Raw genomic sequence first — 18,676 nt, 5'->3', positions numbered from 1 at the left:
AACTATTAAACATCAGCTATTTTTACGCTGAATTGTACTTACAGAACCAGAGTATGGAAGTTAAACTAGTATACACTGCACTAGTTTTGTACAGGTCTGACTTCTAAACATGGTTTGTAGTTAAAATTGTATACAACGTCTATTTTTATAACTGGGTATTATTTCACTTTCTAATAAAAAACAATACTAATTTGTAGGGATTTTATTTTAATTTTCCATGGGGGTTTCTAGAATATCAGATGTTGTATGTCCCTTGGGATTGATAAAACATTCATCTATGCATTTTTCTGCTTCACCCTATCTCTTACCCCTTCAATCCTCTTTCTAATTCACTGGTCAGAAAACATATTATTTTAATTCTTTTTGGCATTTCATAAAGATGCACATTTAAGGGTTAGTGTCTGTTAGAAAGAGAGCAGAGGAGAGAAACAGCTGTCTCTTGGTCCCTAGATGTTATCCTTTATATCACAATCTGAAGACTTTTGACGAGGATTTTTGCATAACTACACAAACACTCTTGAAAAAGTCCTAAAAAGGAAAATTTAAAAATACAGACAGGGAGCAAAATTACTTAATACACCTCTCTCTATCCGATCTTTGGTGCATGTTATTTTTAGGACATTCTAATTTATTCCCTTTACTAATGGCTGTTAACACGATGTCAAAAACATGCAGGGTGGGATTCACAAATGACTAAATTCCCTGGTTTTGTGTCTTATGAAGTCTTGTTAAATTAATGTCCTTTGTTTTTTCCTTATATCATATCAATATTCAGAATCCTGATGTTGTGTCAACTCTCTTTGACTGACAGCTTCCTTAACCAATCACCTTGATGGAGGAAGTGTATGGTACACGGATATTCTCTGTGTGACTGGTGAAGAGGCTGGGGGGCGTGGCCTGGACTTCCCAGGGTCGGGGGGCAGTCTGGGTGTAGAAGTCAGCCGGCTCACCTGTCGGTCAACAGTTAAGACATGACACAATTAATTTAGACCGAGTGCCAAACCTTAGATTACGTTTTTCCTTGGTGTATTTGTCCAGTAATTCTCTAATCCTGCTCTTAGAGAGTAACGGTGTAACTGAATGACATTAAACTTTAATGCTTTTAAATGCCTTTATAAACATTAACCTCTGTGAAGAATGTGATGTCTGCTTTTGAGTTGTCAAATATTCTGTTAGAAGGATCAGAAATAGTTTGAGACTGAAGATTCTACTGAAACAGAAGTTTCTAAGAAAACAGTATTGACAAAAATTCAAGGTCCAACAAATATATTCACCACAAAGAAGTTGTCTATACAACTCTTTAAAGATTCCTTTTGGGCATTTGGATACAAAACGACTTTAACTATGTGCATCTATACTCTGCATTTAAATTACATCTTTAGAATTACCTGGCATTAGAACTCACTATCTCCTGTTATACAAGCAACAGCCCAAACATCGTCTTTATGGCTCTCTTAAATGCCTTCATATTCCAGCATGCTGTGTGCAGCAGGGTTGCCAAGTTTGCGGCTTTCCCACGGACAGATACCTGCACGGCTGCAGGTATCTGTCTTGTCTAAGTTTAAAATGAAGCATATGAAACAGTCACTGAAAACCAAAACTCTCATCCCACAGAGGGATGGATACAGAACAGTTTTACTGGTATTCAGTATTTTTAGCTACCTTAAAAGTCAGTGAAAATCTCCACCAACTGTTTAGTAGCATAGATTCCTAATATTAGCTTCATTTGCTGCTGTACAGTAATCCTCCTCAGTCTTGTTCAGAAAAAAAAACTCCAAAACGTTGTACCAGGTCCTGTTAGTTAAAAACGTTAATCCAAAGTTAAAACCTGTGTCAAAATAGGAGAGACAAATGCTAATTAGCAAGCCAAAGGAGGCAACATACTGTTACGTTATGATGTGTTTAAAGACAGTTAGACTTCTGACAATCCAGGCAGGATAAAGTCAGCTTATTGTGATGTGTTCAAAGTCAAATGGAGAAAATCTGAATTTTGCTTTTGGCAATAAATCTGAATAAATGTGGTCTTTTAAAGAAAAAAAAGAATATTTAATCAGCAATATAAAATAAATATAAAGCACAAGTTCAGTTAAAAAATATACTGTATGATTTTTCAACCCCAAATGCACCAGTATTCCTATTAATATGACTAAAAAGATCAATCACGAGTTTGATATTTAAGTTCCATTAATAAGAGTACCATTATTGATAAAAATCAATGACCCTCATCCCAAAGTCTGTTATCCAATGTATATCAGTATATTCAGCAGTTTATTCCAGATTACTACATGTAGGCTACTGATTGTACAAAGTAAGTGTTTATTTTTTACAGTTTGGCTAAATTTTAAGAGAGAAAATATGATGTGCCTGAAAGTAAAGACTAAAATGTATGGACTTTGACTAAAAGTTCAACTAAAAGGGCTAACAGGACTAAAATGTGACTAAAACTAAGACTAAATCTATAATCGGCTGCAAAAATGAACACTGGTATAAACTGACTATCCAGGGTGTTATTTTGTACATATTACAATGTATTTTACAATCATAGCAAAACTATTTTGATTTTAAGGTAATATGTATATTATGGCAGAGGATGTGTGGGCTTATTTTGGATTTTTTAGCATTAGACTAGTTTTTAGACTTGCTTTATTGGCTGCTGGGCTAGTTTAGGGCCAGATTTGCTGGGTCACTGTGCTGGGTTTGTCTCACGAACCTGGCAACCCTGGCGTGCCATGAAGCTGCAGTCAGTAAGAATAAGAGGGGTGAATCGGGGCATAATGTGCTTCTTTAACAACTTCCCTCCCTCATGTCAAAATGTGTTTCTAAAGGACATGGTCATATAACATTTATCAAATAAATCTGGAATGAAGTGAAAATTCAATTCAAGATGAAAAGTTATGAGGAGTAGTGTTATGCATTTATAGATGACCTGGCTCTATTGACAGGAGCCAGCTCTTAGAGCAAGTGTCCTTTTTTCCCCATTGTTGTTGTTTTAAAGAAATAAAATAAGGCAAAAGCTGTTAGGTGACTGAAAGATTGGCTCTTCTAGCTGAGCTGAGACAAAAAATCTGGCTCTCTAAAAAGAGCCTCAACTCCCATCAGCTTCAAGTGCGGCTGCACAACATAAATAACGCCATGCTTTTAGTTCACTAGAGGAGTGCAGATCGCACGTCATGTTGATGTGGTGGTCTTTAATGCGTGCCATTACGGGCTGTGCCCACTTAAACCAATCCAAGGCTTACCAGACTACCTCTATATGCAGTCTGAGCAACCAGATATCACACTGTTTCAGTACACATTAAGGTGCATCCACACAAAGCATAGGAAATTACCATTTGGTATCAAATGCCTAAAATTGATATAAATCCCTGTCAAAGTGTCATATAAACAGGGCCAAATTAAGTGTGTTTGTACCTTCATAAGGTTTGTGGGCCCACTCAGGTGACCTGGACTCGGTGAACGTCTCGAGCCGATACTACAAAACAGAAAATGCATGACAGTAAATAAGGCATACTGGTACTGCACACGTCACATATTAAAACATCTAAGCCAACAGAGAAATCATCAAATTAAAAAAATATATATATGTTGTGCCAAAGTTTAAACACCACCTGCTCTTACTTTATGTATTTTTTTAAATATATACATATCATTTTTTGTGTTATGTACACTTGCTGTGATATTGTAACTTATATTGCTTGGAAATACATGCCCATACATTTGCTTGAAAAACAATAAGAAGTGCATCAGTAGCCTAGTGGTCGTGTCAGCGCATCGCCAAGGGCTGTTGTCCTCCAGGTGAATGGCCAGAGTTTAAATCTAAACTGTGGCTCGTTCCCTAACTGTCATTCCCGTCCCTCTCTATTCCCACCTTCCAAATTTTTTCACTGTTCTCTTTAAAGTAAAGGTATAAAGCCCCAAAATTAACCTGGAAAAGTAAGAATTCAACCGAGAAATTTGCCTCTTGCCACAAGAAAGCATGCCAAACAGCTACAGTATTTTTATGTTTCCTTCATGATGAAATCAATTCAGTGATGGTTGTCTGTAAGTCAATGAATGAACTGCAAAACGGAAATTATTAAAGTTAATTTAACACAACATGTGAAATTAAATTTGTTGCTCACAGCCTTCAAACGAATTCCTTTGAAAAACATAATGAGAACTGTTGATCCCACATTTTTGCAGAAATAGATGTACTAAAAGACTAATAAGATGGGGCAGAAGTGGGGGTAGACAGGCTATTTTAGTGGTTGGTATGCCATTTGGTTAATTTTATTAGTGCCTCTCACAGAATGTCTACACAGGCCTTATGAAAACATGAGAGTGGCAGCCTAAGTTGTTTGTTAACAGAAAGTGTTCAGGGAAAGTACCGAGAGTTTGTGACTGAGTTTTTCAATTACGAAGAGTCTAACTCACATTCTTTATAATAAAAGACGCAATAAAAAAACTCTTTACCCTTACAAAAGTATGCGAACCTGAAACTTGAGCAGTTAGCAGTCTGCTGTGGACAGCTGAACTGTTTAAAATAGAAACTAGTCCATACAGACACAAATGAACACGACAGAGAGCTGGGTTTAATGTTTTAAGTACCAAGTAGGTACCCAAGAGGGTCAAAGTTTGACAAAGGGTCATCTCCTCAAAGCAGAAAGTTGTGTAGTTAAGCCCAGGAAACAAAAAGCTTTTTTACAATAAGAGATCCACACATGGTAACAAATAATGCAGCTTAGGGTGTAACAAAATTTCCTTTACTCTAACAGAAGCATTCACCCACAACCATAGCCTACACTCCCAAACTTCCAAAACCCTTCATCCAACGACACTTACCCTCATCCCTTCATCCCACAACCTTAACTCTCATCCCTCCAACCCACAACTGTTACCCACATCCAATAATCCCACGACCGTTACTTTCATCCCTCAGCCCACAACCCTTACCTTAATCCCTGCATCCCACAATCTTTACCCGCATCCCTCCATCCTATAACCCTTATGATCATCCCTCCATCCAACAACCCTTACCCTCATCCCACGACCCTTATCCTGATCCCACCATCCTTACCCTTATCCCTCTATCCAACAACCCCTAACCTCATCTCTCAATCCCATGACCCTAACCCTTATCCCTTCATCCCACAACCCTTACCCTCATCCCTCCATGCCACTACCCTTACCCTCATCCCACCAACCTTACCCTCATCCCTCCATCCAACAACCCCTAACCTCATCCCTCCATCCCAAGACCCTTACCCTTATCACTTCAGCCAACAACCCTTACCCTTATCCCTTCATCCCACAACCCTTACCCTCATCCCACCACCCTTACCCTCATCCTACCATCCAACAACCCCTAACCTCATCCCTCCATCCCAAGACCCTTACCCTCATCCCTTCATGCCACCCCCCTTACACTCATCCCTTCATTCCACCACCCTTACCCTCATCCCTCCATCCCACCACCATTACCCTCATCCCTTCATCCCACCACCCTTACCCTTATCCCTCCATCCAACAACCCCTAACCTCATCCCTCCACTCCATGATGCTCACCATTATCCCTTCATTCCACCACCCTTACCCTTATCCCTCCATCCCACCACCCTTACCCTCATCCCTCCATCCCACCACCCTTACCCTCATCCCTCCATCCCACCACCCTTACCCTTATCCCTCCATCCCACCACCCTTACCTTCATCCCTCCATCCCACCACCCTTAGCCTCATCCCCTCATTCCACAACCATTACCTGCATCCCTCCAGCCAATGACCCTTACCCTCATCTCTTCATCCTTCGATGCTTGGTCTATGGCTATATTTTCTTTTACATTTGACAGTGAAAACAGATCAGAGGTTGCCTAACTGGTCACTTCTACTATCCTGTAAAAGACGTCTAGTTCATTTCCCATAATTTGGCCAATGTCTGATATTCATAGACATGGCTGATATCGGCTGATATTGATGTTCAACTGATGCATTTGACCATCCCTACCTTGCACTGTGAGTTTTAGCTTCCACTCTCATGATGGAGGTTTTTAGTCCAAAGGGCAGAAAGAAGCTGTACAAAAACTGCTTTTTCCTGCTGTTTTTTCTGTATTTAACAAGCAGCCTAAATATTTGCAAATATTTATGTATTCATTTATTTTTGCCCTAACTTGGCAAAAGATTCAGCCTCAGGGGGCTTCATCAGTTTCAGATTTTAACCCCACTGTGCTCTGTCACATATTTGTGTCAGATAAAAGTCAAACGACAGTCATGTGAGAGTCATCAGAGATGCATAACAGAGTTTATAAACTGGTATGAAGTGATGTCATGTGGTTAGAATGAGCAGAGGCCGATTCAGACTGTCCTCACAGACAACAACTGGGCCATTTTAATTAAGAGCCTAAATCCTGAGTATGAACATCTGATCTGTGTCTGGAAATGTGTTCTGGTTCAGGAAGAAGTCATGTTGCTGAGACTGAGCGTGTCATGAGGACCACATATGATAAGATCCTGACATGTGTAAAAGATGTATGAACTGTTTGAGGACATCATTGAGAAAAAAATACATTAGAGAAAATGAAAAACCATGCAGCTAAGGCCTGGTCAATACTTTTGCATCAGATCCATGCCATAGGATCTATGCTGTTGGGTGTATCACTCTGCAGCAATCAGGCTAAAACTCTTCTGTAAGCAGCGTGATGTCTAAGTTGTTATACTGCCAGTTTCCAGCCCTATCACGTAATCCGCCTTTGTTGTACAGAAAACCATGGCAGCTAAAACTGAGTGCATTATGTTGGAGCGGGAATGGATTTCAACACAATTACTACAAACAAGAAAAAAAGAGGCATCAGAGAAAATGGGAAATTTTAAAAACAGTGAAAATTTTGTGAAAGTATGGACATGATTGCTAAGCCTCCATCCAATAAGTAAAATCGACACATGCTGAGTGAGTAAGCATTTATTTTAATTTTCACTGCAATAATTTCTGACCTTACCATTATGTTGATTGTGAATGCTCATGTCTTGATAACGCTAATATTACAGTTAATTGTACAGCTTTATTATAAATGCATGTTATATGTTTGTAAAAGGGGAGCATTTAAATCACAATTAGACTATCGGATACTGCCTGAGCATTGTCAGGTGCATAAGATCATATATCTAGATTTAACTCACTAGTTGATAAAAGGGGGAGCTTCTGGGATCTCAGGTCATGAGCCAACTGTAGGTGGTAAGGATCAAAATTACACGCAGCAGTAGCATCAGCAGTTCACAGGATCATATAAATTAGGAGAATCTGTTTACCCTGTAGGTATTAAATGGCTCCATGCCTGTGATGACTCCATCGTCAGCGGGAGCTTTGCTCCAGCAGCAGTTGGACGAAGCAAAGCTCTTGAACGCATCTCGAGCCACATCCTCTGACAGAGAGGGGATGCTGCAATTAAAAAAAAAAACACATTTAGAGACAGAATTTGTGTCTATTTTCTCTTTGTTGTCTATATTTAATTTTCCCCAAATTAATGTTGCTAAAATTTTTGGTACTTTTTGACACCATGCATTCTAAAACTACACAGTCTTTAATATTTGTATTAGAGGGATACACTTCAAAGACATTAAAGCTAAAGAAAAAAAGACAGACTTTGTCTTATTTTCAGGAAAAATGTGCAAGAAAGGGACAGAGAGCAAAACACTGCCAATGTATTTGTTTAATGTAGACAGTTTGTAGGAGTTGTTTCCCATCTCTAGGTAATAAAAAATAAGAAATAACCAAAATGCATTAGTTATGCACTGATAAATTTTATTTCAGTCAATATTACCATAATAATTTGAACTAATTTGTAATTAATCTGTATTTGTTATTAATAAAACATGAATAAATTACATTCTAATGGGTTATTTTTTCTCTTTAATTTTCTTTAATCAAATTATCTATAATTATTTAATCTAATTAATAATTATCTTTTATTTGTTTTTTAAATTTATTTTGTTGTCCTTTTGAAATTATCATGTATTTTTATAAATGATTCTTATTAACATGTTTTAATTATATTTTAATTAATACTCTTTTTTCATACATAAAATGTGATTAGTAATTAATTTTAATTATAATTCCCACATTGTCCAAAGTGAAGATCTTCACTTCTATCACTATCTTGAGTTAACTAGGGATGCACAGATGAACCGGTTTAACACTGAGGCTGGCCGACATCTGTCCTTTTTACAAACATTGGCTATTGGCCAAATATATGGCTGTTAAAATTAAAAAAAAAAAAAAAAAAAGATTTTTACAGGGCTGAAAGAGTGACCAGTCAGAGAAAATCTGATCTTTATTTCATGGTAAAATATGAAAGAAAAAAAAAATTGAGAGCATGCTAAAAGTCTTACACAAAAAGAAATGATGGAAAAACACTGGTTTAAGCATTACTATTGGCTAAAATGTTATGTTAAACTTCCATTTTGGTCAGTCTGAAACATCAGCAGAAAGTTTCAGATCTGCCAATATCAGTAACTATCTTATTAAGCCAATACCTGCACTGTTAACCTGAAAGTTGTTTGTGATCAAATAATTTAAGTAAATATTACTTTAAAAAAACGATGGGTTTTTTGCATTACTTAAGTCATTTTGGTGTATTCTACTACTATAATGTGACTGTAGAGTGTACTTGTTGTTTTGAGTTAAATAAACTTAAAGTTTCTATTTTCTATAAACTTTGGGTTTACTTACAATATCAAATGCTTCAAGGTGTTGAATTCTGATTAGCTGATTGAATTCAGACTTGTCTTGGCTTGTTTGAAACAAAATTGTGCAATTTCCTTGTTCAAGCATCTAAGACTAAAGCTAAGAAGACCGGTTTCTTCCTCGCTTGGTTCTAAGCGTCTTGCACTGTAAAACGCAACATCATATGACTAATCTGCAGTTTTCCCAGAAAACCGTTGGTGCCGTTGGGCACTACCTTTATGTACTCCGTTGGCTGCTGCTGTCTTGGCCAGAACACTTTTGAAAAAGAGATTTTTAATCCCAAAGAGGCTTTCCCCTGGTTAAATAAAGGTTAAACAAAATAAATAAATAAAATGCACCATGAGTGAAGTTGCTGTCTCAGTTACATAGGGGGCAATGTTAATGTTCTTTATGTCTATGAATGTTGGATGGCACACTGACATAAATATCAACTACTGGTTCAGTGGGTCACTAATAACCATTTACAGTGACATATTTTGAAAATATTAAGTTGACTTACTCTAATTTTCCAAATTATTTTCAATTAAATCAACTTGTAATTTAGTGCAATGGACTTAAAATATTAAGTTTAATAATTATGCAAAGCAACTGACTTTGCAAGAGATTTTAAGTTAAATCAACTTGGCATGTAGTTTGTTGTGCTTAAAAACTTAAGTTAAATTCACTCAAGTTTTCATTATACATTAGTTAAATTTTTTAGGGCAACCGGTTTCCTCAAATTTTCTAAGTAAATTCAACTCATCCGGGCTTACAGTGTGCTGATGCAGATATCATTCCAATAACATCACACATCCCTACATAGTATTAAGAGCACAGTATTACCTCCAGTCATCAGGTGCAGGTCCGGGCTGAGGTGGGGCTACAGGCTCCAAAGGCATAGGAGGGGGCAGATAACCTCCTTCAGAAACAATGACAGACTTTAGTGACATACAACAAACTGAACTTAGAGCAACAAGGTCTGGGTTGAAGCTCTCTTACCTCCTCCTGCCACAGTGCCTTCATAGCCAGGAACACTGCCGAACATGTCGGCTGGAGGAGCGGTGGGAGCGGGATACACAGCTGGAGAAGACAAGGAAGACATAATACATCAGAAAATTAAGCATAGCTTGGCACAAAGACTGGAAATCAACAGAAACAGCCAGCCAGGCAGAAAAAGGGAGAGGCGTGGATTGGAAAGGGAGCAGTCTGTAAAAAGCTGATAATAAATAAATAACAGGAAAAAGGGATGAAAAAAGGAAGGAAAGGAAAAGGCAAAAACGATGAGGTAGGAATGAAAGTAGAAGTGGACTTAGAGAGGAAGACTAGGTATGAAGAGTGGTGGTAAAAGAAGATACAGATGAAAAAAAAGTGAATTATGGACCAAAATGTGACTTACTGTATCGTCAGATATGAACATTTCTACCCATTACAACCGACTAAAAATTTTGGTCCTTAAAATGAGACATTGTTTTAGGCTGAACTAACTGACTGAAGTCTTTTTCTTTATTCATTGACATTTTAAAGATGTAAATTGTATTCTCTGGGCTGAAGTTTGTTTTTTGTTCACTCTTCAGCTTTAAATTTTGCTTTAAGCACTAAATTTTTAGGTCTAAACTACATAATTCACATATCGGTATAAACCTTAATCTAATGTCATGCATTCTTTCTTTTTTCTGTATAAGTCTGCATAAAACCATGAATGCAGACTCCTGTACAGAGAGCAGTCGTATTTATAAATCCTTTTGTGCTTTTGTGTGAATGCTTATGCACTACGTGCATTCACAGATTTTTAAGCCATTACTGCAACTTTTGTACACTTGACATTTTTTTTACATTTCTAGACATATTCTATATTTTCATTTGTGAAACTATACTTATATATGTTTATTGTATTTATTGAGTTTATTTTATGTGCCTTTTATGTTCCACGTGGTGTGCTGACTGTGATCAGTGGTTTTCAACTGGTGGGTTGGGATCCAAATATGGGTGTGCCATGATAAAAACTATAGCCTATGATGTACAGAAGCCCAAAGTGGAAATACAGTACAATTATTTTTTATTTTATTTTTTTTATTTTATCTATTTTCTTTCCTGTGATTACAAGTACATTTTAACCTTACTGACCTCCTTTTTCCTGGATAACAAGGCTAGCTTTCTAAAATTAATAAGGATATTCTCTAAAAGATTACCAAATTCCTATGCTGTCTTCGGAAAATTAAATAAAATATAATCTATACATGCATGTCCTTCTATAATGATGCGTTTTTTAAACAAGTTTTACCCTTGCAATTACTGAAAGATAAAGTTGGTTTATCAATACCCAGCTTGCTTTTTTATACCATGGTCATACTCTTTGGACCTGGTTGCACTCGTATCTTGGGTGGGAAGCTTGTGTTGACTCTTGGGCATGCTCTCCAGAGTCTCTCTGGAGCCTAGCGACTTGTTCACCAGGAACAATTACAGTAAGCATTAAAAATAATCCATTGATAATAAACACAATTAGAGTGTAGCAAGAGATTTCTGATTACATGGATAGACATGGTGCAAAATTCCTGTTATCACCCATATGTAATAACCTAGAATTCTTAACTGCGATGAAGCTCTCTGTTTTTGATTCATGGCGGGATAAGGGGACCCGTGTAACAGGAGACATTACTGAACATGGTGTTCTGATGCCTTTTTAGCAACTTCAAGACAAATTCAATCTCTCTAAAGATCACTTTTTTGGCTATTTACAACTAAGACATTTTATTAACTCCCTTGTAAAACCCATGGAAGGTTCTCCTACTTACAGTGAAGTAGAAAGGTTTATACTGGAACGGGAGGACCTGAACCATGCAATATCCCTCTTTTACTCTGTACTATACTCATACAACAAATGTGACACAACCAAATTTATAAGAAAGGGGGAAGAAGTCCTCAGTAACCAATACATTGAAGAGGACTGGCAGCAGGCAATATATTTGGTACATAAAACCTTTTCATGTAATAGACTAGCAGAGATACAATATAAAATACTACACAGGTTACACATATCCCCAACCACCCTCCACAAGATATCAAAAACTATCTCTCCCATTTGCTGTAAATGTAAAACTGATCTTGGGTCTCACTCCCATTATTTCTGAGAGTGCAATCAGATTGCCAGATACTGGAGTCACATAGCCAAAGAACTGAGCGTAATTTTCAAGACTACAATAAGGAGGGATCAGGGGCTTTTCTATTGGGTTTACCGTCTAAAGAATTGTCTCTCTCTCACAATCATTACAATTTATTGGATAAACTCTTGCTCCTTGCATGCAAATGTATTCTGCTAAAGTGGGTGGAAGACACCCCACCCACAGTTACTTTGTGGTACAGGGAGATTTTCAATGTCATGCCGCATGAAAGGATAAGTGCAGTCCTTAAGAAAAATGAGGATTTATTTCTTAGGATCTGGAATCCTTTCTTAGATTACTTACCTTCACATCTCAAAAGCACACTGCTGAAAGGCCAATATACTTTTGATTGAAAAAAAAAACAAAAAAAACCACTGCATTGTACTTAAAATACCCCTCTGATCAAGCTCGAGAACTCTGAATGGATGGGAGCTGGGGGACGTTTCACCATATGAGCTTCTATTCCTGTAAATTTTACCATCTACTTCATTTATTTACTTTTCAGTTATGCTTATAAATTGTACATTGTCAGTTACACAATTTGTCTTTCTCCATCTGAAGTCTGCCCTTAGGTTACAGTATAATTTATTACTATTATATTCATTTTTCCTAATTTGCATACCCTTTTCTAACCTTATTATTATTTGGGAGGGTAGGGAATATCTGGAATCTTTATATGTATTTGGAATTTGACAACTGATATGCACATGCTACAATGTAAACTGTGAGCCTGTTTTTATGTTGTGTTTTGTTCTGAAAATAATAAAAAGTATTTAAAATAATAATAATAATAATTATAATAAGTTTTATCCTATCTCTTTTTTCAATCACGTTTTTTTCCATGTTGGGTCCAAACAGCAGCACTTCTTCATAAATTAATTTGAGTAGATAACCTTTTTTTTTTTTTTTTTTTTTGGGGTTGGGTTCTAGATGCTTTTGTGCACAGTGTACACAATGTTAGTTTCCTGTGCAGACTCATTAAAGTATCAACATTTTTGCAGTAAATGAATATCATCCATATAATCAAGTGTTAAATATGTCAAAAATCAGGATTTCTATTGTCAAAAAAGCAGAGTACAAGCATTTATCCACTTCATTACTATATATTTTTTAAACTGTAACACAAAAACTTCAAGCCAAGAGTCCACAGACTTGTAACTGCACATTTTCCATCCATACAGCATGCATTTGTTTAGTTTAATTGACTTTTTCCTAGAATTATTTGGCTGCACATTTCATTCAGATAAACACCATTGCTACCTCTAGCTGGACTAGACCACCATCTGGTATGAGTCCACTGTAATTGCTTCCACATTAAGTGTTTTGTGCTGCTGCTCGTTGTTTTCTGTCTTTCTTTCTGCCTGATTTTGATCAAATGTGGGTTAAATGTCTGTCTGTGTGTGTATATATACATTATATATATATATATATATATATATAATGTATATATACACACGTATATATAATCCACTTCCAAACAGGCCCAGACGTGCTCTCTGCATTGTCATTATGGAGACTCTTCCAGAGTTCAGGATAAAACGGGGCCCAATCAACTGATTGACCACAATGTCACATAGATAATTCATCATTTACAGAATCAACCAACCGTTTAAAAACTCTGCATACAGTGCTTTCACTGTTAAAGATGCTAATGTTTTACTAATCTTTGACAGTGTCTGGAAACGTTTTATATGAATTAACTTGAGCCAAAAACGATCCTTTCTTTTAATTTCAGCTAATTAAATGTTAAACTAGTTAGCCTTTAAAACGGTTAAAAGTTACCTCTAACCGCTATCTCCATGGTAACAGACAAATCGACCGTTTTTCTCAGTACAAGACAAGCCAGTCCGGACCAGGCACGGTTTAAATGACCACTCAGCCCCGTTAAACTCGAGCTAAACACAACCAGAGAAACTACAGCCCTTTGAAGCAGTTTAAACCATTTTTGTGTCTTAAATAAGCGCAGTACACTTGAGAAGAGAGGCAGCTCAGCTCTTGTGTATTGGTCAGTTTGGTGACAGTGCAACCTTTTGTTCTGTAAATTGTTCCAGTTCTTACCTGAACTGTTCATCCTCCTGTCGTTTGTTTTTGCTCAGTTTCGGTGAATCCAAACAGTTTCTCCGTTAGTGGAATTTACTCCACCGTTACACGTTGCCTGCTGCAAGTGTGCAAACGGCGACACTTATACTAAACACTTCCGGTGAAACGTCAAAATAAAAGTCTGCCGGGAAGAGGCGACTTTTCGGCACTCTAGCTTTTTCCTTGACATACCACCCAGGATACTTTGGAGTTAAAAATTAATAAATACAGCTTCATAGACTATTCACCAAAAAATCTAATAGCCTAATTCAAGACACACAAAAAGGCTTTACATGGGTCTATACATTACACTGTATAAAACAACACAAAACTTTTATAATGACAGCTGTAGGCAGCTGACATCTCTCCATTGCTGCATGTCCATAGCTTATTTGCAAAGCATGTTCAACAACAGAGCATATTTAGATTGTGCATTTAGGAATTAATAAAGTAAAAAGTATATCTTGTTACACTGGCTGGATCATATATAAGACAAGGCAGAGCAAGCTTTGAAGAGTACAAAGAGCTACAAAGAGAAACGCAATAAAAACAGAGAGTTATTGTAATTATTAAGCAAAAATTACACATGTAAATATGAAATATGCATCCATTTTCTACACTACTTATCACTTTCAGGGTCCCAGTGACAGCTGGGGCAGGCTCCAGCCTGTCTCAGCTGTCACTGGGTGAGAGGTGGGGTACTCCCTGGACTGGTTGCCAGATAATCACAGGGCTGACATACAAAGACAAATGACCAGGCATGCTCATAATCACACCTACGGGTAATTTAGAGACACAAATTAACCAAATAAGCATTTTTTTTTTTTGGTCTGTGGGAGGAAGTCAGAGTACCCAGAGAGAACCCATGCATGGGAGGACATGCAAACTCCACAAAGAAAGGCCCTGACTGAGACTCAAACCAGTGAGCTTCTTGCTATGAGGCAACAACACTAACCCCTGCACCACCTTGCAGCCCTAAATACAAAATACATTCAAATAAAAGCAAAACCCTGAAAAGCATGGATTTAGACAACCTTTTAAATCACTACAAAATACTGAATACAAGTCGACTCTTCAGTTCCACCTATTTTCAGATGTAAATCCCCCAGACCCTGCAGATTATTTCCAAATAACCTTTTTTTGTCCTAAAAGTCTTCATGTTTTATATTGTGCCTCTATCACTAAGGTTTGATTCATAAGCTTGTCATGAATGAAGCTTTTATTTTGAAGGACTCAACCGTGGTTTCTGCCGTTGATGAATTTGTACTCCAGCTTGACTCCTGTGGTCCGCTAGAATGACGACCACGCCCCATCTGGAACAGATTAAAACCCCTGAGCAGGAAAAATCTGCTGGGTTTTACACAGAAAGGAAGGAACAGTTGTCACAAACATGCACTAATTGAAGATCAGAAGAACTACTAAACAACAAACACTTCACATTTCTGCAGCAGCTCGTAAATCTCATGCTCATGCTTGGGTTGCCAGGTTTGATACTGGTTTGATAGGGTTCAATCAAACAGGCCTGGGGCCGCCTTCAAATGTCAGGCATGTTCAGACAGTTTGTGTGAATGCGGTGCATTTTTCTCTGGTATACAGGACACATCTGCTCTCAGGAGTCTTTCTGAGTGATGTCATTTCAGGTGAAGACTCCTTCACCTTTTACCTGGAAGCAGCAACCACGGAGGTCTATTTCTCAATCATCTTAATATGAAAACTTAAACATGCAGGTTAAAGATCCATTGGCCTTCTCTGTGTATATCATTGAGAGGAGAAAAACTAAGCTGCCAGAGTTTAAAGTGTCTGATTGCTCCACACACATAAGAAGATACCAGGATTGACCTGTTTAGAGACCCCAGGAGAAAAGAAGCTCCTGTTAATCCCACCAGGCTCCTCTTTATCTCCACCTGCATGCCTGTCATGCTGCCTCGAAGCGTTCTGGTGATTCTTTGCATCACTCTAAGAAGGATGCAACATTTGTTGTTATTTTGTAATGGTTCTTAACTGGTGGGCCAAGAACCAAAAGTAGACTAATTCATAGATATCTTACAATGACATGCTTTTGCATGCATGGAATATTTAAAAGCTTTTTGACATACTCAGAGCTGTCAAGCTGCTCTAATCTGTCAGAACAAGCTGTCCTCGCCTGATGGAAAAAGAAAAATTTGCTCTTACTTGTGAGAAATTGATCTCTGGATCATCCAGTGGCGTGCACAGACTTTTTCACGGGCAGGGGCGAAAAGAAAAAAAAGGGCACATATAGCGCGTTCTCGCCACTGAAGAGGGCAGGGTGTTTCACATGTTTTCCAGGTCACTTTAGACATGTTTGTACAAATGGCCCATTATATAGCCTTAAAAAAGACTAACTAGACAGACTACTCAAGTTAGTTTGTAGTTAGGATCAGCATCCACAAGAACTGTGTAGATTCAACGTTGGACTGTGAAGAACACACAGAAATAAATAAATAAATCCCTAGGGGGTCTGGGGGGTCTTCCCCCATAACATTATTAATTAAGTAGATGCCATTTCCTGTATTCTGGTGCATTTTAACACCATATTAGCACCAGATAATCCAAACTGGTTCTGTGAGATATAGTTCTGGCTCAATATAGATCAAAAAAGGGCCCAACATAAAAGTCATTGCAACAGTAATGCTTCACAGTATTTCTTAGTCCTAATGGTCTTCTGGAGTTTACTGGTTTTTTTTTTTTTTCACCCAAGAGGGCAGTTTAGTGTGTTTTGCCAATGAGGAAGGTACTTAAATACGCCTTTTTGCCACCCAAGGGGGCAGTTTATCATGTGTTAACCAGCCAAGGGGGCAGTTTAGTGTGTTTTTTTCCACCCAAGAGGGCAGTTAAGTGTGTTTTGTCAACCAGGAGGGCACTTAAGCACGTGTTTTGGCTCCCAAAAGGGCACTTTAGTGTGTGTTTTTCAACAATTGCGCCACGAGGGACTAAGACTAAGAGGTAAAATGTACTATTTGAAATAATTTAAAACATGCTTTGTTTGGAGGGCAACTGATGATCCCCTCTAAGTGTCTTGCAACCCCCACTGCTGAACCACTGTTGTAGATTGAAGAAGAGAGGGACCATCCAGCTTGTTATCACTGCACAGTTCTAAAGCCTACATCTCTGATGGTATGGGGTTACATCAGTGCCTATGGCGTGGGCAGCTTACACATCTGGAAAGGAAATCTATCAATGCTGGAAAGTAGAGAGAGGTTTTAGAGCAACATATGCTACCATCCAGACAACGTCTCTGCCAGGGAAGGCCTTGACTATTTTAACAAGACGATGCTAAGCCAAATACTACATCCATCACAACAGCATGGCTTCACAGTAAAAAAGTCTGGGTGTTGAGCTGGCCTTCCACAGAAGACTGTTGAGCAGCTTGAATCTTACATCAGACAAGAATGGGACAACATTCCTCTCCCAGAATTCCAGCAGCTGGTCTCCTCACTTCACGTTTACAGACTGTTGTTAAAAGAAGAGGGGATGCTGCACAATGATAAACATGGCTCTGTCCCTACTTTTTTGGGATATGTTGCTCCCATTAAAATTCAAAATGAGGAAATATTTTCAATAATGGTAAAATGTCTCAGTTTCAACGTCTGATATGTGAAGACTAGTTGGAGAGTTGTAGCCTAATGTGTTTTTTTTTTTTGTGGAAAAGCTTGTTTTGTTTGTGGATGAAGGGAGCCAGCCCCTTTTGTCCATTTTTGTTGTTGTGGTAGATAAAAAAATGATACCACATGAAGAGCTAATTAGTAACCAAAAAATAGGCTCTAATTACTGAGCTGTGACAAAAAAAATCTGGCTCTCCCTTCATGATATACAAAAAAATTGTAATTGACTTCAATTTCATTAACCTTTGATACTTATTTTTGACCGATATTGAAATAAGTAGTAGCAGTTGGTATTTTCAACATCCTTAATCTGCTTGTTTCATCACATGTTGTTACAGTAACAACATGTACCAGGAGGATGTGGACAGCAGGGGGCGCTATAGTCTCAAACACTCAACCACAGAGACTCCTCAGTTTACATTTCTGCAGCCTTGGCCCTGTGTGTGTGGAGTAACACTACACTGAGGCTTTTACTCTGAGGCTTTTACTCTGAGCCACAGACGGTCAGAGAGGAAGCGGCTCCATTTAAATAAACAAAGGGGGATGTTTGATTCTCTGTGTCTGTAAATCAAACTCCCCTCAAAGAGCTCGCGAGTGTAAATGTTCTTCAGAATAAAGTTCAGCTCAGTCTCAGTTTAGTCTCTTGTACTCTGAAGCTTTCAGGCAGGAGTGGTGCAGTAATAGAATTTGTATTTGGCCCTAAATGCCACAGAGCTGTGCTGTATCCTCTTAAATATATGGACTAAGGATTTTCAAATGACTGTGTTCTGTTTTTATTCACGTTTTACACAACATCCCTACTTTTTTGGAATTGAGGTTTGTGCCTCATTTTTAATGTAGGCTACTTTTACAGCTAGAAGCAGGAATAGTACAGCAGTTCCTCAGAATCACACATTGGACTCTAATTTGACTGTTTCATGATGAATTTCATTAACTACAAAGCTGTTCTGAGTCGACCATGACGATGGCACAGCAGCAGAATACCTGGTAGCAGTCAAGGTTGAGTTGAGGTTTAGTTAGTAAAATTTAGTGGCATTAGAGATAATCTGTTATTATCTTGAAAACTGAAAAATAGGATTTGAATCCATCGCCTTCAGACTCCCAAACAACTCTCTATCTCA

At 37.9% G+C, this 18,676-nt stretch overlaps 1 protein-coding gene across 2 annotated transcripts in view; it reads right to left on the bottom strand.

Annotated features, from left to right (window-relative positions):
• The window catches only part of LOC121507160 (protein SSUH2 homolog), a 29,251-nt gene extending 15,233 nt beyond the window's left edge, over positions 1-14,018 (bottom strand). Inside the window, exons 1-6 of one of the 2 annotated variants that reach the window (XM_041783348.1) lie at positions 13,912-14,018; positions 9,695-9,775; positions 9,539-9,614; positions 7,282-7,411; positions 3,412-3,472; positions 829-950 (exon numbers count right to left, since the gene is read on the bottom strand). In XM_041783348.1, coding sequence (XP_041639282.1) covers positions 829-950; positions 3,412-3,472; positions 7,282-7,411; positions 9,539-9,614; positions 9,695-9,775; positions 13,912-13,924 — 483 coding nt within the window. In that variant the 5' untranslated portion in view covers positions 13,925-14,018. Of the gene's footprint in view, positions 1-828; positions 951-3,411; positions 3,473-7,281; positions 7,412-9,538; positions 9,615-9,694; positions 9,798-13,911 lie in introns of those variants that run through there. The other variant, XM_041783347.1, reaches the window with a different exon arrangement.
• Between the last annotated feature and the right edge of the window lie 4,658 nt (positions 14,019-18,676).

The sequence above is a fragment of the Cheilinus undulatus genome, linkage group 3 (genome assembly GCF_018320785.1).
Source record: "Cheilinus undulatus linkage group 3, ASM1832078v1, whole genome shotgun sequence".
Lineage (NCBI taxonomy): Eukaryota > Metazoa > Chordata > Actinopteri > Labriformes > Labridae > Cheilinus > Cheilinus undulatus.
The sequence above is the reverse complement of the archived record's forward strand: the minus strand, read 5'-3'. Positions and strand labels throughout refer to the sequence as shown.